This window comes from Thalassophryne amazonica, chromosome 16 (assembly GCF_902500255.1).
Source record: "Thalassophryne amazonica chromosome 16, fThaAma1.1, whole genome shotgun sequence".
Classification (NCBI taxonomy): Eukaryota; Metazoa; Chordata; class Actinopteri; order Batrachoidiformes; family Batrachoididae; genus Thalassophryne; species Thalassophryne amazonica.
In genome coordinates, this window is record NC_047118.1 from 34,905,783 (window position 1) to 34,932,574 (window position 26,792).

Genomic DNA, 26,792 nt, shown 5'->3' on the forward strand with positions numbered 1-26,792 from the left:
CAGAGTCAGTGTCTTGTCCAATGATACAGATACGTAACATGAGTGGGATTCGAACCCAAGTCCACATATCGGCAGTCCAGTTCTTCATCCACTCATCTACCTGCTCTATAGTTACATACATAAATGCTGATTTATTCATCAATCACTTATTTTTTGCTTTGCTCATCAGTTAATTTTGAAGAGTACTCTAATATGAATGATCTTGACAAGTTTTGTGTTTTTGTATCATCAACTGAACGATTTACCTCAAAAATCATCAGTAAGCTGCCCTTACTGTTACTGGGGAAGAATAGAAATACAAGGTTCTTTTAGACCCCTGTGACTGACCTTGCTGAAGCGAGGAGAGCATGATGAGAAGTGATGTATCTCCACAGGCTCATCATCATTGGTATCATCCTCATCATATGAATGCACGTGATGGTAGCGGTCAGAGCGGGCTGGTACACGGGACAGTGAACATAACTTAGAGGGATCATATAGGACATTTATGCTGCAACCTGATACAGGTTACCAGGTCCCTTAAACATCCAAAAAAACTCCACAAACAATGCAATCAGTGATACCAATAATTACATTTCTACTTTTCTGTTGGGTATCATAGAGGTGGAGAAGATAAAAAAAATTCCAGAAAAGCCAAAGCTTTTTATGCTCATGTTGGAATATTTCCCTGCTGTATTCTGTGTGGACTTACTGTCAAAATAGCTAGTATCTTCCTCTGACTCCAGGTGAGGGATGAACTCTGCCTTCTGTCTCAACAGGCTGTTCCAGTTCACCTCTGTGAAAAATGAGTGCTGTTTCACTTCAAAAGCACCACCTAGAGGGCCGGAGAGAGAAAAAGAGGGAAAAGAAAGGAGGTGAGAGAGACAGAGAGATGGATGAGAAAAGGTATTATAAAATCTATAATAATATCATCTACATAAAATCCAGTAATCCAAAATTTATTTCTCAATAAACTTCATTTTAATTAGGATGTAAATGTTTTAAAATTAATTATTAATTTCACTTAATCACATAATGTTTGTGTGTAAATATAATGCATATAATTTTCTTTTCTTTTTTTTATTGCTTTAACTTTTCTAAATCCATGTTTCTTTCATTACTGTGGCAGACAGCAACCCAGGCTGCCATGGCAACCACTTATATTTTGCGCCTTACATTCCAATAATTCTGGTTTATGAAAGAACATACTATTAGTTTTGTTAGTATATAATAACCAAGCTTTATTTGCTTCTTCCATGATATCTTTAACTGTTCTATGGTTTATTATTGAAACATTGATGCTTCATAAAAAATGCTAACACGTGTGACCAAAAATGGCAACTCCCCCCCCCCCCCCCCCCCAACCAAACAAACCCTTGGCTCAACGTCACGCTCATCAGAAGGAACAAGACTGCAGAAGGAATAAAACAGAAGGAACAAGACTTCAGAAGGAACAAAACAGAAGGAACAAGACTGCAGAAGGAAAAAGACAGATGGAACAAGACTGCAGAAGGAACAAGACAGAAGGAACAAGACTGCAGAAGGAAAAACACAGATGGAACAAGACTGCAGAAAGAAAAACACAGATGGAACAAGACTGCAGAAGGAAAAAGAGATGGAACAAGACTGCAGAAGGAAAAAGACAGACGGAACAAGACTGCAGAAGGAAAAACACAGATGGAACAAGACTGCAGAAAGAAAAACACAGATGGAACAAGATTGCAGAAGGAAAAAGACAGATGGAACAAGACTGCAGAAGGAACAAGACAGAAGGAACAAGACTGCAGAAGGAAAAACACAGATGGAACAAGACGGCAGAAGGAAAAAGAGATGGAACAAGACTGCAGAAGGAAAAAGACAGACGGAACAAGACTGCAGAAGGAAAAAGACAGACGGAACAAGACTGCAGAAGGAAAAAGACAGATGGAACAAGACTGCAGAAGGAAAAAGAGACGGAACAAGACTGCAGAAGGAAAAAGACAGACGGAACAAGACTCCAGAAGGAAAAAGACAGAAAGAACAAGACTGCAGAAGGAACAAGACAGAAGGAAAAACACAGATGGAACAAGACTGCAGAAGGAAAAAGAGACGGAACAAGACTGCAGAAGGAAAAAGACAGATGGAACAAGACTGCAGAAGGAAAAAGACAGATGGAACAAGACTGCAGAAGGAAAAAGACAGACGGAACTAGACTGCAAAAGGAAAAAGAGACGGAACAAGACTGCAGAAGGAAAAAGACAGACGGAACAAGACTCCAGAAGGAAAAAGAAAAAAAGAACAAGACTGCAGAAGGAACAAGACAGAAAGAACAAGACTGCATAAGGACAAAGACAGAAAGAACAAGACTTGAGAAGGAAAAAGACAGACGGAACAAGACTGCAAAAGGAAAAAGACAGAAAGAACAAGACTGCAGACCCTTATGAAACAAAAATATATTGCAGTATATTAGAGAATATCATGCAATACATTTATCAATATATTTCCATATATGAGATTCTGCATTTATATTTTTGAATATATTGCAATATATGCGTAGACCATATATGTGTATATATTGGTAAATATAAAAATATATATTGCAATCAAGACCAAAGAGGCCACTATATTTTTACATGTAATAGTCTGACTTTATTTGCATCAATATATGGCAATATATATTGTGCCATATATGGTTATGTGTGTATATACGAGGTCTATTAGAAAAGAAACCGACAGTTTTTTGTTTTTTTTTTAAACTATATGGATTTGAATCACATGTGATTACATCAGCCAAGCTTGAACCCTCGTGCGCATGCATGAGTTTTTTCACACCTGTCGGTGACGTCATTCGCCTGTGAGCACGCCTTGTGGAAGGAGTGGTCCAGCCCCCTCATCGGAATTCCTTTGTCTGAGAAGTTGCTGAGAGACTGGAGCTGTGCTTGATCAAAATTTTTTCAAGAACTGTGAGGCACATCCGACTGGACACCATTCGAGAAATTCAGCTGGTTTTCAGTGTAAATTTTAACGGCTGATGAGAGATTTTGGATTGTTTCTATTGCTGTAAGGACTTCCCACGGAGCGGGACGTTGCGCAGTGCTCTGAGGCGAGGTCGTCATCCTGTTTCAAGCTGAAAACCTCCAAATTTAAGCCTCTGTTGACCCAGGACGTTGTGAGAGAACAGAGAACTTTCAGAAGAGGTCGGAATCAGCAGTTTATCCCGACATTCCACTGTTAAAGGAGATTTTTTTAATGAAAGACGTGCGGACAGATTGGTGCGTCTGCTTGCAGCCGGCGCGGCATGCCCGCCACAGGAAAAACACCTCCGTTGGAAGCCTTAAGGACAAGTTGGAACATGCCCTGCTGTTAAACAATTTCTCAGATACTCACTCAACTGAAAGCCACCAAAAGCCGCCTGGATTTTACAAATGGTTATCAACACGGAGGCGTGAAAAAACTCTTGCATGCCCACGAGGGTTCAAGCTTGGCTGATGTAATCACACGTGATTCAAATCCATATGGTTTTTTAAAAAAATAGTAAGGTCAGATACTTTTCTCACAGACCTCATATATATATATATATATTTGTTCAATTATATAAAACTGTTGCTGAAAGTTTATTTTTATACCAGTATGTGTTGCACGGTGAAAGGTTGTATATATATATATATTGTTCAATTTCATAAAAGTGTTGCTGAACGTTTTAAGTTGCTTTAATTTAAATTTTGAATACCAGCATGTTGCACTGTGGAAGTTTGTTTCAGCTGAGTCTCTGAACATGTTCAAAGTTTGTACTGGTAAAATCTACCTCAACATCCTGAGGATTTGTGCCTCAAAAGAAAATAAAGGTGAATTTGATGGATACCCATGAGTTTGTGTTGATTATCGTATACATGTTTGTATTCATACAAGAAGTGCAGGGTGTTCTCCATATTATTTAACATATATTTAAAATGTATTGTACCATATATTAAACATAAATGTACATATATTTAATGTGTTTCCATATAATGTTACATATATTTACAATATATTCCACCATATATTGTGTATATATATTAACATATATTTAATGTATGTTTCCATATAATTTTCCACACATGTATAATACATTTACCATATATTGAACATATATGTGACAATATATTTTTACATAAAATACCAATACATTTGCCCATATAAATTGCAATACATGATGGCTGATATTTATAAACATAAAATTACATATATTTTGGGATATATAAACGCATATATTATATATTCATGCTAAATATATTGTAATATATGGAAAGCGGCAATCATTTGTATATTTTACAATATATTGCAATATATTTTGTGAATATATAATATGGTGTGTAATATATGTATCAACAATATATTAATACATGTATTTACAATATATAATGTATTGGAGGCAATAATGTATTGAAATATATTTCAATATATTAAAGAAAATATATTGGTAAATATATTTTCTTTTCGTAAGGGGAAGGAACAAGACAGAAGGAACAAGACTGCAGAAGAAACAAGACACTCACTGTTCCTCTCAGAGAATGTTTTTATTTACTGACCAAAATGCTAAAGAGAGAGAAACAGTGTTCGAAGTGAACAGTTGAGGTGAGCCGTTCATTCCCACCAGAAAATATAATATACAGATAAACTGTGACCGTTGGTACTGTAAATAATAAATGTAAAATGTAATATTTTTCATTAAGATTGTGTGTGTGTGTGTGTGTGTGTGTGTGTGTGTGTGTGTGTGTGTGTGTGTGTGTGTGTGTGTGTGTGTGTGTGTGTGTGTGTGTGTGTGTGTGTGTGTCATTGTTGTTCTTTGGATCTAAGTGCAGCTTTTGTTGCAGTCATTCTATATTTGGTCGAACACAACTGATATTATTGAGGTATTTCTGGTCTACCTGTCAGCTCAAACTTAACATTTTTACAACAACACTCCTGTTGGTCACATGAGGCTATACAGATCCATCAGATTAACTTCCATTGTTGGATTGATGACCTGCAGATGGACCTGCCTGTTTTTGTGTTTCATGTCTCATGGTGAAAACTGAATGTTTGTATGTCAGATGCTGAAACACTATTTCATGCTTTGGTCTTCTCCAGAACTGATTACTGTCATGTAGTATTTTCTATTTTAAATTACAACATAAAAGCACAAGACCGATTGTTTTTGAATCGATTAGTGGCATCCCTTCAGTCATTCATGTGATTATGTACTGTACCTGAAATGAAACTGACCTTGGTTTCCATCACATAATAATAATAATAATAATAATAATAATAATAATAATAATAATAATAATAATCTATGTTATTTCATTTCCTAAATTTTAACCATTATTAAAATAAGGTGATCAAAACTAGAAAAACAAACAAATAGTAAAATCAAGCAGTGCTGAAGTTAAAATAAATTGTCAAAGTGCTCATCTCATGGCACTCATGTGGTGAACTTAAACCACACTTCCCGTGCACTTACATTTCGAAACAATCTCCCCTTTTCTCGGGTGACCAAATGTCCGATTTCTCACTTTTAAACTGACTTGCAGTTTGCGTGTACAACAGCAAGTCTCCAAGATCAAAAATCTTGCAGCCAATAAATCAAACAGAGAGGAGAATGAAATAGTTTTGACCGTTTTGAATCCTTGGTTTGCAAATTAAAGGTCAAACAAGGTCAACGTCCATTGGATACTATGACATGTGACATATGTTACCCTGTAATGTGACAACTAAGCATGACACATGATGCAAACTATTCCTTTTTAAAACCCTATTAACTCAACCAATCATTTGCATCACATTTTACAAAAATTGGAGTAACTTCTTTTGATCGCTGTACAGACTGAAACTGATCTTTGTCACCAGCTGTTTTTACTCCATAACATTCAGTCACAGATAGTCCAAACTATACCTTTTTGGAATAGTTATGATTAGAAAAATAATGCATTATACCTTTCAATATGATTGGAGCATTTTTAAATTTTGACCCCTGTGTAATTCTTCATTGACCCCTATCTGCCCGCCATGTTGGATTTTCAAGTGGCACAGCACTTTTTTCTCAGACACTGATTTATGAAGAACATTCATCCCAAATCTGATGCTTGTATCACAAAGTGAAGGATTGTTTCAGTTATCTGCTGCACTATAGTAAAATCAGCAGTAAGAATTGTCAGTCTCAGCGATGTTGACATATTGGGGCAAAGTGGACATGCTGAAACTGTTCGGCTGCAAGCATGCTGACCGACCTGTGCCCAGTCGAACCAGTGGATTTCTGTGCAACAGAGCGGAGATCAGGTTTTGAGCGTCAACAGGCAGGGCCTCATCAGCATCTGGCCACAGGATGTCATCTTTGAGATATAGCAGAGTCAGGAGGATGACACGAGGGTGAAAACATGATGAAGACATGACGAATAAATGTCAAAGAAATTGCATAGAACAAGAGGACAAAGAGATGTGAAATCCCTCTTATGACGTAGCACAGCGCAATCATAAGACGTCACATAGATGTAAGGGTCAGTAGGGGTCCAAGCCCTTAAGTGTTGAAAACCCTTATTATAATTTATTAATGTAATCACTTGCTCTGTTATTTGTGCATTAATTAGAGTGCATAAGTTTGCCAAGGCTCAAAATAACTCTTCTTGCAAAGTAATATGCTACTACTACTACTGCTGCTGCTAATTATAATAATAATAAAAAGGCATCAGCTGCACAGCCTACACATGCACATAATGATGTGTAGTAAAAATAGGATAATCATTTAAAAATATAAGACGTCTGGTAATAGTGAGCGCAAATGTGGCCTTAAATGCAGGAATGCATGCACATTAACAAATTAAGTTCACCAGACAAAACATGAAATATCCTGGGTTGATAGTGTCGGCAATGAAACAGAAATCAAAGTAAATGCAGAATCAGTGTTTTTCCGGACTCTCTATCATCTACTCATTCTGATTTGTAATTATATCCCTCCTAGTTGTAGATATTTAGAAAATGAGTTTTTTTTTTTTAATTTCCTGGAGCATAGTGACATCATTTTTAATCACACTTCAGCGATGTCACCATGACATCACTTATACAATGAATGACAGTGTTTAGTCTTTCTGTTGTCCTTGGTTGGTCAAAGCCACCACCGTGGATCCAGTACAGATCAGCATGTGGATTTAGCACAGATTTTTCACAGAATGTCAGGGCTGCAGAATGTATATGGATGCAGCAAGGCTGCATATCTTGTAATAACAATTTTGTCACGCTGATCAGGATGTTTCTGTGATGTCATCATGACGTCACTATGGGCCCCTTCACACATAGTGCGAATTTGGTCGATTTGTGCATAAAGTGCACATGAAGCAGGAATCGTATGCAAAACGTGTAGAATTGTAGCTGCTTCTAATGCCTCGTACACCTGTTGCTACAATTATTTGCACACACCAGCAGCTGAAAGACAGAATGTGCACTGTGAGAGCCCATCAAACCCTCTCACAGCAGGTGTCGGTCAAATTCCAACTGACACACACAAACATCTAACATCGCTCGCATGGCCCTTAGAAAATGTGTGGCCATTTGTACTATCATCACGGAAACAGTCAGCAGACAATCACTGTCAAGCTGGATGTGAAATTTGTCTAAGTGCACCACGACTGTGAAATTGCCAAGTGTACATGTGATGTGCCAGAGTGTCAGCTCCCCCACAACACGTGTGCATGTGTTTTGTGCGCTCTCATACATTTACATTTGTGCATGTGGCTCACTACACCCCACAGGTGAGGCATCTCTCATCTGATCACAGAGTGACACCTTGGTCTGTGCGCTGACAGGACAGGGGGCATGGCTGGCTGCCCACAGCTGTTGAGACATCTCCGGTCATGGACATCACAGCTGCAGCACATGTACCGTGTTTTGACAGACACGGACATGTATGTGCTTGTGTGGAAATACATAAAAACATATATCATTTTTGCGATGGAAGGAGAAACGGACCATCAGTCCTTTTGGGCACGCAGCAGGCAATCTGAATGTCACGTCTGAGAGGACACGCGTGTCAGGCCGTGAGGGCTGTGAGCGGCGTGCCGCACGACCAGGACAAGCCAACAGTATGACAAATACGCCACTTTCAGTCACGTATCAGTAGAAATATACTGTACCAAACGCTGTTTGGTCAGTTATCACAGCTTTTTTTTTTTCTTTTTTAGAAAATATGTTTTATCTGCTTATTGATTTGAGTATTTCACGCTCCTGTTACAAGACAGTGATTGTAGTGCAGTGGTAAAGTTTCTGTCTAGTAATCAGAGCGTGTGGGTTTGAATCCCATGGCATTTTTTTCTTTTTATTTAACCAGGGTTATTTAACTGTGGGCTTCTGTATTGTGTCCCCTTTTATGTATTATTTATGTCAACCCAGTGATATTCAGTAATTATACAGCTGGTTTTTACTTTATTTTCCTCCACATCTGTGGTGCGATGTGGTGCACCTCGTCCCATAGAACACAGTGCGAACAGCTACAGTGGTTTGCACTGTGTTCCATTCCACCTGCTGTCGGGAGGGATGCACGGTCGGATAGGCATGCACGATACACCGGCGACGATTTCATGCACACGCGTGCACGAACACAGCGGGAACGTGTTGCACCACACATCATGCTGCTGTTGTGGAGGAAAAAAAAAATAGGTGGAACATGTTGCACCACATCGTGCCTCTGCTGTGAAGAAAAAACAAAACAAAAAAAGCCTACACACCATAAAAAACACCACAATTTACTGAATCCTTCTCATTGAGTGGACAATACAACCGTCTGTTCCTCTATAGATGACCCATGGTCAGAGACGTACAGTCATGACATGACATGAATGAAGCAGTGCACTCTTATCATGTCCACATCTGCTGGTCTGGCGTGTCCAGTCGGCCCCGCGCATGTGTCTGGCCTGACATGCGTGCCCTGTGAGCAGCGCGCTGCAGGACATACATGTGGAACAGAGCTCATGTAGGTGATGTAACATTCAGATCGCCCGCTGCGTGTTCGCATGATCTGATGATCCGTTTCACCTGGGACAGCCTGTCAATGTGCACCCTGTGCACTCGCTCGCTGCTGCCCGTCACAAAGCGACATATGTTTTTATGTATATGTAATAACACTGCCTGATAGAGAACATTCCAAGCTTTAAGCAGATATGTGATTCATGTGAGTATCTTGCTTGTTATTGAAATAATCATGTAAGCCGGCCTTCCTAAAAAGAAGAAAAAAAAAAAGCTCTCCCACCTGTGATGACCTGCCCAAATAGTTCCTCTGGAGTGTCTCCAAAGAAAGGCACACAGCCCACCAGGAACTCATACAGGATGATGCCCATCGCCCACCAGTCCACTGGCTTCCCGTACGCTTGACGGAGGATGACCTCTGGGGCAATATACTCTGGTGTTCCGCAGACCTAAAAGAAAGACCTTTGATTTGAATTCCTTTTTTTTTTTTGGTCATTTTCACATTTGTTCATTAGATGTTGGTGATTTCAAGCCCTTCAGACTAAAAGTGGAAGACAACTCTTCACTATTTACAGTGACTGTATGTATATTTTAGTGTTCTACCGATAGCCTTTGTAACCTGTAATGAGCCTTCAGATCAGTCAAACTTTATGATTGCAATTTTTAACCAAACAAACAAAATGCAAAAGATGGAGTAAGTATGTCCTTTTTGGGTTACTTTACTGCAACATGGTATCCTCCATGAGTGGGTCCACTCCACTGTAGATATGAAGGGCTTGATCTCAGCTTATGAAAACATATCAATTCATTGCTGCCGGTTGTTGTACACTAATGAATGGTTACAGATTTAATACGAATGCTGCCCTCTGCCCTCACTGGGGGACCTTCATGGCTCTTACTGTCTTAGGAGAGCCAACACCATCCTAAAGGACTCATCCCACCCTGGCTACTCTCTGTCTGAGCTACTGCCATCAGGCAGATGGTACAGGGTCATTAAAGCAAGTACAAATTGATTGAAAAAGTTTCTACCCAACTGCTGTTAGAGTTATGAATGTCACTGGAAACAAATTGCCAGGTCACATGCCAGTTCTGTACTTACTTTTGTCTTTTTTATATGTAATCTCTCTCTTTTTTTTGCTACTATGTACTTAGAATTTTTTTCTTTTGCTATTTTGTGCTCTGGACACACCTTTTTCATTCTGTTAAATTTTATGTTTATTTTATTTTCTTCTCCAGACCTTTCAAGTCAGCACGTGGTTTACTCAGGTTTATATTTGCACTGAAAGGCTTGCACCTTACCTTTCATTGTACCTCTTATCATGACAGCGAATTTGTATCTGTAATAAACACCCCTAAATCCTACACATTAGCTTTAATTATTTGTACTTATTAAATAAAGATGCAAAATGGAAGCTTGCGACATCAAATGACACACTGACGTGTCAGACGCACGCATAATTCTGCTTCACAAAGTCCGTCACTGTAGTAATGCCAAGACGGGAAGAAAGCGTTTCTCTGCTTCATGCGCAGATGATATGCACTGAATGCAAACTGATTTTTGGCTGTGGTTTTTGCATATTCAAAAATAATGAGGCTAAAATTCAAGGCACACAACTAAATGAAACTTTTGGTATAAAACAAATATTTTCCTCCAAAAGAAATTATTACAATCCCATACGAAGTGATCTATTTTCTGCCCACTTTTAACTGTGGAATTATTAAATCTTCAGTGTTCATTAGGATTGAAATAAAGACATTTAACGCAATAACACATGCAGGGCATGTACAAACCCGGCACTGACTGTAGACTTTAAATATGAACTTCAAAACAGTACAATCTGAGTTCATTCACTTGTGTTTCAACACCATATCAACTGGAGCATTTTGAAGCATATGTTTTGAATTAGTTGGGGACATACTGAGGCCCCATTTAGCACAGCTTAAGATGTCTTCCTATTGATATGGACTGCAGAACAATGTTCACAACATGCTTCAAAATACTCCAGAGCAGTGTTCTGAGATGGCGTCACTAATTTGTAGGATAGACAAAAATGTCACGTAGTGATGTCTTCCTTTGGATACAGATGGTAGAACAAAGATAAAAATATGTTTCAAACCACTCCAGAGTGGTATTTTGCATTAACATCACTAATTTGTAGAACAGAGGAAAGGTTTTGTCACAATCTCTAGGCACGTTCTATCTACAGGGTAATTCCAGTTTTGGTTTCCCATTCTTTTGTATATTTAGTCTAGAATTAGCTCAGGTGGCAGGCATCATGTTCCACCCTGTGGTTGCTAACTGGTTAAGGACGAAGTGGAGTGACACAGTGCGCCCAGTGTTCAGGAGGCAGACAAAATACATGAGATTTATCCACAGGTTTTTGTAATTTTTGAGAATTTACCGAGCATCAATTAACCATTCATAATTTGTTAAGTGATGCTTGTGAAGTCAGGCACCTCCACTAACCATCCAGCAGGTGACAGGATGGGATGTTACATAGGCAAAACAATGTTGCTCTTTTGGATGAGCTGGTCCATCAAAATTCACCAGATGCAGTGGAATTTGTCTTCATGATACATTCTTTTAATATGGTGAGTTATAAAATGATAGCAATTATTGATTATGAGTTATTGTCTGCATTACCTGGATGGGCTAGACTAACTCACTCGTTCAATCATCTGTATTTTTGTTGTTCAAACCCTGTGCGTTTACAAGTTCAAAGAATCTTGTAAGATTGCATTTCTGATGGTTTCCACTCACTTTTCAAATTCAGAGAATTCAAATTATTATTATTACTACTATTTTTAAATATACTGCATAAAATAAATTCCTTCTTTCATCGTACCTGTTTATCCAAGAATTCACGGGTGTCCTTCTCGATGTGTCCTTCATACAAGTTGGTGGTCAAACTCATCAGGCCCATCTTGGACAGGCCAAAGTCTGTCAGTTTGATGTGGCCCATTGAGGTAATCAGGAGGCTGAAAAATGCAATAAAAAAGGATTTATATTATAAGTATTCATTAATATTTAGAGCATTTGGTGAGATTTACCCATGACCTTAACTGGTTAAAACTGAGCAAATTCTTTAGAAAGTGGATGGAAGATTGGTGAGACTGAAGTTTCTTACAGTGGTCAGTGAATTCAAGACTTGTTTTGGATAGTGTACAGACAGTGAAATTTAACAGTACACAGTAAATTTTGCTGAGTAAAATATACTCTGCCGACATAACATTTGGTCCCAGTCTAAATAGAGTAAAATTCACTCTATTATAGAGTGAAATCAGCTCTACCATTGTCAAAGACTGAACGGTCCCCCTCTAAAAATTGGCCTGCCCTGCCTCCACTGCGCAAGCATCATTTACAACCACAGCAACTCCTGTGAGATGGAGTCTCTTCACCCAAAGCGATCAAATGGATTAATGGGATTATTAACCATCATATGACAAGGTTGTACAAAAGCTTCAGATATCTGTCGCTGAGATAGATGATGACTGGAGTGCAGTTTTAAACAGAAACGAGGTGACAATCAGTGAACCACGGCTGATGAAAAATAACTGACTTACTTGTCAGGTTTAAGGTCACGATGGACGATGCCATAGTTGTGCAAGTACTCCAGTGCTAGTACAGTTTCTGCAAAGTACATGCGCGCCATTTCCACAGGCAGTGCTCCAATGTTCTTCAGCAGCATGGCACAGTCTCCACCTGCCAGAAAAATTCACAATTTCATTGCTTTCATGAAAAACATGTACTTTGAGTCATCTTGCATGTAGTATAACCAAGACGAGATGGCAGATGATGTGCAGCTGTGGCCCCACAGATCTGATATGAAGGCTTGATTTCCTACCTCTAGCCACACTTGCATAAATGATACCCCTCTGCATCCAGTGAGACTTTCTCACCTTCTACATACTCCATGACCATGCAGAGGTGCCGACGGGTTTCAAAGGAGCAGAACATGGACACTACGAAGGGATTCTCTGCAAAGGTGAGGATATCTCTCTCCACAAAGGCCTGTTGAACCTGATTCCTCAGAATCAGGTTCTGCTTGTTAATCATCTTCATGGCAAAACGCTGCCGTGTCTCCAGATGACGGACCAGGTACACAGCACTGATGAGACAGATGTTAGTTTGGCATCCATCTGTGGGGGTTTGTATTGAGTTATCTGCACTCTGGCTACCTGAGCGAGGACATCCTCTACTCACCCATATGCTCCGTTACTGATCAACTTGATGGTCTGGAAATCAGCTTCTCCTGGAGGTTTAATTGCTTTAATTTTACCCTGAAGAACAAAGATCACAGATCATCAAAAATGCTATTTTTCTCTGTCCAGTGGTTCATATTTAAGCAGACAAGAACTCTGAGATTTATCTGTGCAAACAATGTCACTGTAACGGCTGAATTTTATTGTACATCAATATTAGTTGCATCTACTTAATTTAATTTTATCAGTTGGAGTCATGCCTAATGGTAGAGGGATGTCCCAGAGATTCAGACACACACACACACATGCCCTGTATTTCTTCTTAAACTTACATTAGCTAAATGAGATGGATGAAAGCATACATGCCAAGTCTTTAGCAGATGGCATTATTCAGTAAAGAACTTGGCATGCCAACCATCATGATATTACCCTTGGAAGGAAAGAAAAAGGTTGCTGTATGGAGATGCATTCAAGACTGAAGACGGAGAGATGACTGAACTTTACCTCCGTTGAGTCATCTGTTTCAGGGGTGAGAGGTCCCTCACTGTCGTAACTGTCCAAGTTTACCATCTCTGAAGACAAAGCGTTCATTTACGTAAATCAAAAGTCAGATGTATTCTACATATAAGATAAATGTGTATGCTGTATAAATTCTGGATTTTCTGTAACTCACGTTCTATTGGGTCCCTGGTTAGTCCCAACTGGCTGATGATGTAACGAGGAATGTCTGTCTTCATCAAATGTCCTTCTTTTGCATGATCCTCCGCTGCTTCCAGCAGATGGTAGAACTCCTCAGGGTTAAACTCCTGCAAACCAGAGTGTCAAAACCTGAGCTGAGATGATGATTTTTGGAACTGGTCGAAATTAATGACATTAAATTAGACTCCAGATGAGCATTCCCAAAATTAACAATGCTGGGGGCCAACTTTGAAATCTGACAATTATCTGGGGCCCACCCAAGCCTTCAATCACACTTTTGAGTGACCATATGCTCCATATGTTAATCTAGGTTAGGACATTGAAGAATAACAGAATTTAAATCCCATAAATTTGTTAGAAAAGAAATGTTCTGTAATTTATGTCTGCGGCATGGCCCAAGCAGAGGGTCACCCCTTTGAGTCTGATCTGCTTGATGTTTCTTCCTCAGAGGGAGTTTTTCCTTATCACTGCTGCTCTGGGGGTTGGCAAGGTTAGACCTTACTTGTATGAAGCTCCTTGAGGCAACTCTGTTGTGATTTGGAGCTATATAAATGAAAATAAATTGAAATTGTTTTATTATTTCTGATTAATATTGAAAAAATAATACATTTTTAGGTACTTTGAAACTTGATTACAAAATAGAAAATCAATAAGTTTTTAGAATATATTTTTAATCACCTCCTTTGGGGCAGCACGGTGGCTTAGTGGCCCACTTCAGGCACCTTGACACTTGCATGAATGTGATCCCTGCACTGCAGCGCAATTTGTAGTGACAATGCGACCCACTTTGTCCCACTTGATGTCACTCCATATAAAGTAATCATTTCATTAGCCGATGACGCATTGCTCTCAGAACTTGGCTGATGAAACCATTCTATCATCTCTCCGGGGATCACAGAAAAATTATCTACAGCTGCAGCTTGGCTCCTGCACGTTGTGCGGTGGGGAACACATTTGGGATCTTGTCTCAAAGGCAATTATATATATTATATATTGTAACGGCTTGGTAAAACAGTTGCATTTTCATTGTATCAATGTATCTTCAGTTATGTTTATTATATATGTAACATTACATTCGGATGCCATGTGCACAATGATAGGCATTGACACGCAGTGTTTTCAAATAGGGTGCACAATGTTTATGACTAGTTCACGCAAGTTGCATGAAATTAACGCGTTCCAGAAATTTTGAACAGTTCAAACTTTTCTTTGCACGCTGGCACACAAGATTGGGTGAAATTGCATGGGTCAAATTTGTGCAAGTGTCAATGTGCCTCTCCTGGTTGATTTGCTGGTCTTATGAAAGTCTATGGAAAGTCATAAACTTTACATAGTCATGTGAAGTGAAGTGGAGTTTTAATTTGAGCATCACTTGAGCATCATTTGTGTGCCCTCAGGGACATGGCTCTGTGTGTCCTGGACCAAAACTGGCATTGTTTTTCCATTTTTTTAAAATCTAATTCTATTAGATAAACTCAGCTGTCACTCTGGCTGTAAAGGTCTGAAAAAATTATTGGTACTCCAACGACTGCCACAGCCGTTGTGCTCAAAATTCAACTTCCGTGTAATTTTTTCTTATTTCGTCTGTGTGCTTTTGTAATCAATCCACATCACAGAATTCAAAGCAAACATCAGTATGAAGCACTGTTTGGAATCTTAAAGCATGCTTTGAAGCTTTGACTTGAAACATTTTGCTGGCTGAATTCAAATTAAGATGCTGACAGTGGCATAACTAACTTATGATACCTAGTTATCAATCAATAATGTTACATATAGAGAAAGGACATCACATAATTTGAAGCATAGCATAGCTGCCTTCTATTAGTTGTACCGTGGCGAGGCAAATGGAATTTTCATCTAAATGCAAATATCATCTCTCGACAGACAGACCGGAGCTCGTCTGTCTGTGTTTACAGAATGCTTTTTGTGATTTGATACCCCAGCTGTGTAACACAATAGGGTTTAAATTTTTAACAAATAGATATCTACACTCATGTTTATTTAAAAAAATCAGTTTGTCACGAGCCACAAACAGCAGATTGAGAAATGTTCTGTGTTGGGTATGACTAATTTTGAAGCCTACAAAAGAGTTTTATCACAGTGGACAAAGAGTCTCTCACCAGACACTCCAGAAGCCTGGCAGGTCGAGAGATGATGATGAGAAGCTTCTTCACCAACTCCGTGACAAAGGCGACCTCAGCGCTCTCCGAACGCTCAAAGGCCTAACACACAAACGGACAGAGAAACAGAAAACACCTTCACTTTTACAAAATCCTCCAGGCAGAGAGAGATAAACACATGGCAGCACAGACTCCCTCAGAAATTCTGTCAGTTAAAGCAAAGTTGAAAACATCAAAGATTTGTAGCTCAAATAGGTGTGATTAAAAAATCCTGATCATGAAAGCAGAAGAGAAACTATTAAGACAAAGCCAGGTGACCCAGAATAATCAGAATGTTGTAATTAAGCGGTCTAATTTCACTGACTGTCATTTGCCTACATTTACTGCAACAGTTTGATTCTTATTTCTCTTTAAATTAAATTAGAAAGGTTGACAATAATCTGTCCTTTCATAAATTCGCAAGCGCCACATCAGATGATGGTGTATTTGGGCCTGTGTCTGATTCACAGGGCATAAAACACTTCATCCACTCGGAATTTTGCATGTTTGGTCTTTGACCCTGAGCCCACCAAACTGGAGGGTTTCGTTTGGTGGGCTCAGGTTCTCATTGCTGCTTTGTGCAGATGTTGTGGTCCTGTTGGCTTCATAAGCCTGTGACCTCCAACACTCACTGGATTGGTTCGCAGCCAGGTGTGTAGCGGCTGGGATGAGGATCAGCACCTCTAACTCTGAGGCCATGGTTCTCAGCAGGAAACCAGTGGATTGTCTACTTCGGGTAGGGAATGAGGTCTTGCCCCAGTGAAGGAGTTCAAGTACATCAGGGACTTGTTCACAAGTGAGGGGACAATGGAGTGTGAGAATGGATGGAAAATCTGTGCAGTAGGGACGGTATTGCATTTGCTCCGCCGTACTGTTTTGATGAAAAGGGATCTACTGGTCAATCTTCATTCCTACTCTCACCTATGTTCATGAAGGTTGGGTCATGACCAAAAGAACTAGATTGCGGGTACAAGCCACCAAAATGGGCTTCCTCAGGAAGGTGGCTGGTGTCTCCCTTAAAGATAGGGTGAGAAGCTCTGTCATCCGTGGGGAGCTCAGAGTAGAGCCACTGCTCCTTCATGTTGAAAGGAGCCAGCTGAGGTGGGTCGGGCATCTGGTAAGGATGTCCCCTGGGCGCCTCCCTAGGGAGGTGTTCCAGGCACAACCATCTGGGAGGAGATGCCGGGGAAGACCCAGGACTAGGTGGAGAGATTATATCTCCACACTGGCCTGGGAACACCTTGGGATCCCCCAGTCAGAAGTGGTCAATGTGGCACGGGAAAGGAAAGTTTGTGGTCCCCTGCTAGAGCTGTTGCGCCCCGTGACCTGTTCCCGGATAAGCGGTTGAAGATGAATGAGTGAGTGAGTGAGTGAGTGGTGTTTTTCTGACACACACACACACACACACACACACACGCACACACACACACACACACACACACATATATATATATATATATATATATATATATAATAAAATAAAAAACTCAAGTTCGTTGAAACAAAATGTTTAAAATTTAGATAGATAGATAGATAGATAGATATATAGATAGATAAATAGATAGATAGATAGATCGATAGATAGAAAAAAAGAAGCCTGATTAAAATAAAATATGAAATAAAACAAATAAAATGTAAACAAAAAATTGTGTGAGATTTTTTTTTCTTTTTTGTCACTGGAGCTATCATATTGCCATGTTATCACATATTACAATAAAAATCTGCCCTATACTTGTAAACCAGCTCTCATGAGGTACAAGGAAAAATAGGGCTGATAAATCATACACTTTTCCTACCAATTTTACTGCCCTGGAAACTGTGGCAATAAAATCAGGGTGATACAAATCTTAAAACAGAGCGATACAAAAAAAGACATTGAAAATACCAGGCTTTGTATCACTCTGCTTTTCATCCAATCAAGAGCCCCTATTTCTCAGCCCCACCAATAACACACCCCCATTTTGTGTTACCCTGGTGACAAGTGCAGGATCCTGATACAGGATCAAGATCATTTCATTCAACCAAGATGTATGATCAAGGCAAGAGAGTTTTAGCCACTCGGGAGAATTCTACAGCTTGAGATAGGGCTTGATGATAATTACTTTACTTTACTTTTGTTGTAATATGTGATAAATATCTTTGGACTTGGGCTGATACAGACACATCGGGGCATGATACAGGGCATGATACATAAACAGACATGTGATGAGGTACATATGACCCGTTTTATTTTACAAAAGTACTGCAACAGTGAAATTATTAATAGTTGATGTGGCTCATCCTGGGTCTTTGCTCCTCTGGTTTTATTTGCCCTTTTAAACTCACATCATGAAGAAGCTTCTCCAGTTTCTCCTGCAGCTCAAAGAAGTAAACGGATGTGATGACGCCCTCTTGGGCTTTGGCCAGGCAGTCTCTGGACAGCTCAGCAATCTGATGGTGAATGAAGCTGAGGACTCCATCGGCCAATGGAAGAACGTTTTCAGGAGAGTAAGCCTGGATGAACACTGCCAGCCTCCCTTCCATCTGTGCTGTGGCCTGAAGGACAACAGCGACCGAGCGCATAAGAGAGAAAGTATGGAGAATGAAAAAGTGACCGTAACGAGCTGTCGAATAAAGATCCATCCTCCTTGAAATATCTGACTTTTCATAAAAAAAAATGTAACTTCTGACCCAGACTCTTCATTTAAATTGTCCTCTAAAAAATACCCCCCCCCCAACCCGCCGCCTCATGTCAACTGTCCCTCCGAACTACAATGCCCACTTTCTTAAAGTTTCTATTAATGAATCTTTTGCCACTAGATGTCACACTTGCACCAGGCTTCAGGACATAAACAAAGCTTCCCTCCTCGGCCACACCTCCTCCACTCTCTCCATAAAATGGGTGAGGGACAATAGTTTCACAGGGTAGGACTCATGTACATTAAACACTGGCTTCCTGTATGTCACACAATTGATTTTAAGGCCAGTAACAGTCTACAATGCACAAATTGTTCAAAATCAATATGTTATATATGTAAGTGTCTTAAGGATGGAACACATTTTCTGAAGATCTGAAGTCGATTGAAATCATTACCTCTTTCAAACAGAGACTTCAAACCTTTCTGCTTGATAAAGATTTTGTTTTTTTGCTGCACTTTGACTTTTTCTGTTTTGTTTTTTTATTTTATTTTACAAGACATTTTATTTTTGCTTCTTGTTGTTCTTTTCACTTAATTTCAATTAATTTAAAAGTTGTTCCATATGATATTCGTGCTGTATTTTATTGCACGGTGACTTTAATATGATGTGTGAATTTCTGTAAAGCAAACTGAATTTCATTTATGCATCTTTGTAAATAAGTGTGCCTTACTTAACTGTTCCTAGCTGTAGTATTTTTTTCTAAGCCCGATGAGTTTAATATTCTGTCCACAGTTGTCCATGTTGAGGGTGCAGTGGTGTTGCGTAATCCTGTTTGCAACAGTTTAACAACCCCCCTGGATGTGTTTTGATCCACATGATCAAAGCTGCAAATCTGGAACACATTCATTCCTGAATCTCGTCCCATTACTCATAGTTGTGTTCTGACTTTTTGGGATTAGGCTCAGCTTTTATACAAAGAAAGATGATTTTAATACTGTGGATGCTTGAGGATTTGATCCCTGGGCTGTATTTATTGTAGAACATGGTGCTGTGCATGTGTGAGCCCACACATACTCACTTTTGGAAAACGGTCTTTGTATACATGGTTCATCATGACTATCTCATGATCATGGCTGGAAGATGAGCGTCCAGGGCTGGAAGTAAGAAAACAAAGTCCCCCCCCCCCCCCCCCCCCCCCAAAAAAAAGATTATGCAGAAGTAAAAGTTTAATTTTTGATTGAATTGTGTGATGAACATTCATGAAATATCCCTAAGAGGTTTTTTTCTGTTTGTTTTTCTTAGAAATTTAATGAAAACAGAAACAAAAAAGGGAGTGGGGGGGTGGCAAATTAAATAAAATAAAGCTTCTCTGACCTCAAACTGCGGGACCGTGGGCGCATGTGTGGAGAACAGCGCCCCCCATCATCATCTGTGATGCTCTCAGTGCTGCCAAAGTGCTTGGATAAGAAGTGCAGCTCATCCATGGTGGGCTGGAAGGGCAGCTGGTGCAGCCGCTCCTGAGAGGAGCTGGATGACTAGTGGGTGAGGAAGAGGAGGGCAGGAGAGGGGCAGAAGGACGAGGAAGCGGCCGAGGGCAGAGGAACAATTATTGGAGAAAGGGGAGAGGAGGGGACACAGGAAACAAGAAGCTGATGCATTACATAATTTGTCTTACTCCAGCAACAGATGTTCAAATAATCATAGAAAACAACCACCTTCCTCATATATTGACCTCATGCATGATATTATATTTCACTGACAAGTGATCTGGTTCATTAATCAGGAAGACCAATATACACAGCATTTATTTTTTTTTATTAAAGCAGTGACACCCTGCAATCCACTACTGACTGATCAGTGATCAATCACAGGTGACTGACAATTTTTCTTTTTTTTTTTTTTACACTGAAACAGATGGTTAAAGAGTTGTGTTGTGTTCTAACTACACACATTCCTCTATTTACTGACTTTTGTATTTTATTTTCCATCAAAAGGAGAAAAAACATAATCCACTTACTGTAATATCCAGTCACACACACACACACACACACACACACACACACACACACACACACACACACACACACACACACACACACACACACACACACACACACACACACACACACACAAAACCTACATCTGCACTGTGACATGAGCCAGTACTTGTATTTATTCCAAAGATGTTATCTGCCTGGAAATTTAATGAAGAGTCTAAAAAACATTCAGACATAAAAATGTTCAAATTGAAACAAAGCCCCCCAGAAGCTGAAGGGTTTTAGCCATGCTAATGCTCCCCAGAACTATTTTACTGAAAAAAAAAGCCTACAAGACCTAAATGACATGGTGAGATGGTGAGGAGGAGCTTTGCTTATTAATGTCGACGACATAAACATATTATTTAATGTTGTTGTAAATTACATTGATCATACATCTCTCAACCTGGAGAATACAGAAGTTTCTGTTCTTGATATTGTACTTAGCAATGATATTTTCATGAATACCGCTAATAAACCCATATGTATGTACAATTAAATCCTACAATAATATCATTAACAAATTGTGTCAGTCTATTTAAAGTACCTTCATCTCAAGCCTTTCACACACCCAAGCAATTTTGAACTATGGTGTATCACATGCAATCGACATGATATATTTACATCAACCTACGTTGATGATCGGTCCAAGGCTTTGCCTTAGTTATATTATAATGATTGTGAGCTCTAAAAACATTAAAATTTGGCCACTTGACCCTTCATTTATCATTGCATTTTGAGGACCCTGATTGGTTTATTTTCACCCAACTGCGATCAGCAGAAATATTTGCACAAATGATTTAGTGTGTTCAAATAGCTTTAGAGATACTGTGAAATTTAGCTTGATTGTTGATTTTTGTTTTGCTATTTCTATGACCATCGAGACCAGCTTCTGCCTCATAAGGATCGATGTCATCAATCGGCTTCAGCTTCTCATTGCAGTGAACAAAGTGTCGCTTCAGACAAAGAATCTCGGTATCAAGAACTCCAGGGTTTATCGAAATGGAACAGAGGCGTTTACAGCGTTTTTAAAAGACATTCTGAGCATTCCCGTTTTGGTTTTACAGCGGCTTGCACAACAGAATGGCTTTGCAAGATGCATCATGGGTTAAAAAAGACAAATGGAAAGCGGTTTATTAGCTTGGTGAAAATGTGCACGCTAGGAATCCTTTACACCAGAATTTCTGGAAATGGCAGTCATTTTGAGCTGTTCTGCTTCATCTGGTTTGTATATTTGTAAATATTTAAGAAATGAAAATAGGATGTGCATTTATTGTATATAATATCTGTGTTTTGCTTATGTCTCAAAATATCAAAGATCAAATTTTGAAGTACCTCATAAATATTGTTTAACACAAACAGTGATGCATGTGTGTTACATTAGGACATAAAAAAGAAAAATTTATTCTTGATTCAGAGAGGAGCAGAACAGTCTGATTCCTAAATGTCTGAGCTTTACTTTGAATTAAATATCTCTTTTTGTTTCCAGCAATAGCATCCAGATATATTTAGCTCATGGTAAATGATGGAACAGCTTTTCCTCTCAACGTATAATTTCTCATGTTCCTCTCATCCCACCGACCATGCGCTCCTCTTCCTCTTCCATCCATCCCTCCATCCATCCACTGCCAGATGGAGACCAGGAGCCTGTGATGTCACTGTTACGCAACAAACAGGCCAAAGACATGGGGCAGTGTGTGTGTGTGTCACAAGTTAAAGCTTTTAAATGGACCGAAGTTTGAGTTTCCTGGAGCATAAAAAGCAAAACTGGCAAAAGGAAAGTCAGATTACCACAGTGTGGTTGAACGTGAGGAGAAACAGTAAAAATATTCACCGTGGAGCTGGGGGTGTTAGTGCCGTATCCAGAGGAGGGCAGGGAAGCTAACGACCATCGTCGCCCGTCCGGTCTGTGGAGAAAAGTCTTTTGTAAATGCATTTTGCTATTAAATGACATGTTACATAGACAATAATTTCTTGGACTGACATCCCAGCCTATAGCTATGTGGAATTCTGTCACTCTGAAAACCTTTCACAAACTCAACAGTAATTATAAGCTTTCCTGCAGCAGGTTAATGACTGAGAACATGAGGATGGCACAGAAGACTCCTTCACAGTGACAGACAGGTAGATGGATTTGATAAATGAGGACAGAGGATTCACAGGAGCTCCAGGGCTCCCGGACTTTCCACTCAACATGAGTGCGAATGAGGAGATGTGACATGTAGGGAGGGAAGTGAACCAGACAATAAATGGGTCTCTGCACATAATTTCTATTTATAGAATGAATGACATTGAAGACTTTGCCTTATAACTAGATCAACCAACATCATAGATTAACAGATTGGAAAGGTTTGGTTGTTTTTATATCAGCCTGGTGGCTCTGGGGGTGAAGGTTGGGAGTGATGGGTGTGGAGCCACCTGAAAATTATCAGTAGCCCCTCAACATCCCTAACAGAAAGTGAGTATTTTCCATTCAAATTGCTACATTTCAGAGTCAGTTTCTCACAATATATGAACGATTTGGTCCTATATATAGTTCCCCCATTTCCATAGCACCCATGAAATATTGTTTCTGCACTGACATCATCTGAGCAAGTTCACACCACTCACATTACACAAGATATATATATCCCATTATTCCATTTGTTCTAGCATAATTAAAAATGAATTATTTCTTTGTCAAACTGTTCTGCTCATGAACCAGAAACTAGCAAAATTGAGAAATGCAAGCACAACAGTCAAACGTATAAAAATTGAGAGTGTATAGCACTACCTAAAGGAGAGCAGTTTCTATTCTGATTGTTTTTCTATTGCTTTCTATAGTACATTTGCAATTCTATCCTGTTAAAAGGATGATTTTTGTTCTAAAACTATAAATGTTCTGTATGGCATGTGTGAATTAATAACATGTCTGTATTAGGCAACTTTATTTCAAAAAGCAGAGTGTCAGGTCCTTAAGTAGTTGGGCAGTGACACTTTTTTGTTTATTCATGTTATGTTTATTTTTTTTATAATTTTGTGTGTGTACACCACCACCATGCCAACAAGCATTAGAGGTCTTATTGGCCACCAGGCCCCCCAAGTTTAGTTTCATGAATTGTATGTAAACAAATGACCTACCCTACATGTTCCTGTCTGAACAATGCCAAACATGTGCCATTTATTTAAACAAATATATTAAAGAATAAATGGAAATTATTATGCTGAAAGATGGCAGCATGACCCAAAATAGGAAGTTCACTGGTCTTCATCTGTCTGTCAGAATCCAAAATTTCTGTCATATGAAGTAGTTTTTACAAAGTTAATGATGAAAACGTACAGATAAAAAAAAAACATCCAAAGAAAATGTCTGTGTTGTTTTTATTATTATTATTATTACTATTATTTTATATGAGCATCATCACTAATGTTTATATTTAGTTTACCCAATTACTTATAATCTCTGAAAATGGAGGAAATGTGTGTAAAAATGGCTGTGATTTCTAAATGGTTAATGCAATATTTTTTGAAACACCCTGAATTAAAGTTTACATTATGAATTTAATTTCATCTCCACAGTGGTGATGTTGAGGCAAAATGACAGAATAAAAAAAAATTGTATTACTATCTCACTACTTACGGGTCTGACTGTATTTGTTGTCACATATTTACTACAAATTCTTTTACCACTCCCATAAATAATTCTGCCCCATCATACCAAGGCAAATCAAACAAACAAAGGTTCGTGGAGATTGTGCACAGTAGCCGTCCTCTGAGGGGAACGTGTCTCCTCCCCTCACGTCTGGCACTGACAGCGTTTCTGTCTTAATCCTCAAACACAAACCAGCCAAAGTAACCTCGTGCATTCACACTCATGCAGTGAATGAAGCAGGGACCTTCTGGAGGAGGTGAACGAGAAGTGCGCTGGGTTGCTGGGAGAGACGTTTCGCGGGCTGTCCAGAGGGCTGCTTCCTGCTGGAGAGTGAGACAGAATAGAAGGAGAGACTAAAGACAGCTGAGAAAAAGATGACTGAGGTGGAATTCTTTCAAATGATCAAGACTTCTGACTAGGATTTGTTCCTTTTCATGTTGACTGAAGCTACATTTAGGGAGATTCTTTATTCTTTAAGAATGCAGTGATGAGGATCAAAATAAGATATTTGATGCCTGAGTGAGAGTCAGTTTAATTTGGTTTCTGTTAGATCACAACAGAAGGGAGCAACTGAAGTAAAGATCTTTTATAACTGATACAAGCTCTTCGTTTTCAGTTTTTGTGGTTTGGGATGAGGGCAATGGATTGCACAGAAACTGAGAGCAAAGCTGCAGACGCACCAGGCCAACTCGACATGAACAAATAAATCTGAAAGGAAGGGTTTTATCAACTGTATGACAAAAATACAAAACACAATACACACCAACATCCAACTCAAAGTCTTCTTTCTGGGTCAGCAAATATGCAAAACATAAAATAAAGTTTAAACCGGTGTGTTTAAGTGTGTTTAAGTTTAAGTGTGTGTGTGTGTGTGTGTGTGTGTGTGTGTGTATAAATACAGAAATATAGAAAAATGCAAAAATAACTAAATAAATGTAAAATAATAAATAAATAGATGTAGAAATAAACAAACAAATACATTTAGAAATAAAAAATGAATGAATGTAGCAATGAATACATAAATGTTGAAAAAGAAACTTGCCTCAAGTGGAGGAGTTTAAGTATCTCAGGGTGTTGTTCACGAGTGAGGGACTGATGGAGTGTGAGATCAACAGACGAATCGGTGCAGCATCTGCAGTGATGCGGTCGCTGTATTGGACCAACGTGGTGAAGAGAGAGCTGAGTAGGGGGGTAAAGCTCTCGATTTACCGATCGATCTATGTTCCGATCCTCACCTATGGTCATGAGATTTGGCTCATGACCGAAAGAACGAGATCGTGAGTACAAGCGGCCGAGATGAGTTTCCTCCGCAGGGTGGCTGGCCGCTCTCTTAGAGATAGGGTGAGGAGCTCGGTCACTTGGGAGGAGCTCGGAGTCGAGCCGCTGATCCTCCACGTCGAAAGGAGTCAGTTGAGGTGGCTTGGGCATCTTTTTCGGATGCCCGCTGGACGCCTCGCTGGAGAGGTGTTCTGGACACGTCCCATCGAGGAGGCCCTGGGGAAGACCCAGGACACGCTGGAGGGACTACGTCTCTCGGCTGGCTTGGGAATGCCTTGGGGTTCCCCCGGAGGAGCTGGGGGAGGTGTGTGTGGATCAGGAGGTCTGGGCGGCTTTGCTTGAGTTGCTGCCCCCACAACCCGACTCCGGATAAAGCGGAAGAAAATGAATGGATGGATGGATGGATATAAATAAGTAAACCAATGCAGACATACATGAAAAAAAAATACAAATTACTGCACAGATGTTTGAGTTGACTCAACTTAAACAGTGTTGGGATGTTATCTTATATGTTTGTACAGTTTGCCTTGAGTTTTTATGTTCTCTCAACTTTTTTTTTTAAACATTGCCAATCACAGAATGCAAGATTTACATTCATATGCCTAATTTGCACAGTACTGTATTTTAAGATTTACACTGATGAGTGTCGTACGCATACCGAGATGTCCAGGGAGGGGCAGAGGGGAGTGTGGTCGAGGAAGAGTGGGTGAGGTGGTGGTCAGGATCAAACTTTTCCTGTTGCTTGTACGACAGCTAGGGAGAGAGAGAAAAAAGAAAGAGAAAGAGTTAAAACAAGAATGTAAACACTGGTGGTTGGCTCTCACTGCGGTATTGTATCACTTCCTGTTCCGGAGCACAGCGGTGTTTTTCTGTATCTGTTAGCTGTTTAATCTGCGCAGTTAGATTGATCTAGTTATCTAGATTACGATTTGTTTCCCAGTGTAATCTTTACGTGCCTTAACTAAAGCACTCCTTCTGCTGGATCACCTCTAAATTATTTACACATTATTCACTTACGTGTTTTTAGGAATCCGCTAGCTTAGCGTAGCTACTAGCTCTTAGCCGGTTTAGCATGGCGGCTTCTCCTGTCTCTCCTGCACTTTTCTGCTCTGGGTGTGAAATGTTTAGTTATTCCTCGGCCTCCTTTAGCAGTAACGGTATTTGTAATAAGTGTAGCTTATTCGTAGCTTTGGAGGCCAGGCTGGGCGAATTGGAGACTCGGCTCCGCACCGTGGA

The 26,792-nt window shown here is 39.6% G+C and overlaps 1 protein-coding gene across 7 annotated transcripts in view; it reads right to left on the bottom strand.

The window, feature by feature from the left end:
- The window catches only part of LOC117527498 (microtubule-associated serine/threonine-protein kinase 1-like), a 91,106-nt gene that overhangs the window by 14,055 nt on the left and 50,259 nt on the right, over nt 1–26,792 (bottom strand). For 5 of the 7 annotated variants that reach the window (XM_034189876.1, XM_034189879.1, XM_034189878.1 and 2 more), the window contains 17 exons: nt 26,215–26,309; nt 24,523–24,601; nt 22,482–22,554; nt 19,986–20,146; nt 19,690–19,765; nt 18,318–18,527; nt 15,954–16,055; nt 13,808–13,940; nt 13,639–13,706; nt 13,136–13,212; nt 12,832–13,040; nt 12,496–12,634; nt 11,778–11,910; nt 9,215–9,380; nt 6,207–6,308; nt 692–814; nt 328–437 (listed from right to left, as the gene is read on the bottom strand). In XM_034189876.1, coding sequence (XP_034045767.1) covers nt 328–437; nt 692–814; nt 6,207–6,308; nt 9,215–9,380; nt 11,778–11,910; nt 12,496–12,634; nt 12,832–13,040; nt 13,136–13,212; nt 13,639–13,706; nt 13,808–13,940; nt 15,954–16,055; nt 18,318–18,527; nt 19,690–19,765; nt 19,986–20,146; nt 22,482–22,554; nt 24,523–24,601; nt 26,215–26,309 — 2,056 coding nt within the window. The remainder of the gene's footprint in view (nt 1–327; nt 438–691; nt 815–6,206; nt 6,309–9,214; nt 9,381–11,777; nt 11,911–12,495; nt 12,635–12,831; nt 13,041–13,135; nt 13,213–13,638; nt 13,707–13,807; nt 13,941–15,953; nt 16,056–18,317; nt 18,528–19,689; nt 19,766–19,985; nt 20,147–22,481; nt 22,555–24,522; nt 24,602–26,214; nt 26,310–26,792) is intronic. The other 2 variants (XM_034189877.1, XM_034189881.1) reach the window with 1 other exon arrangement.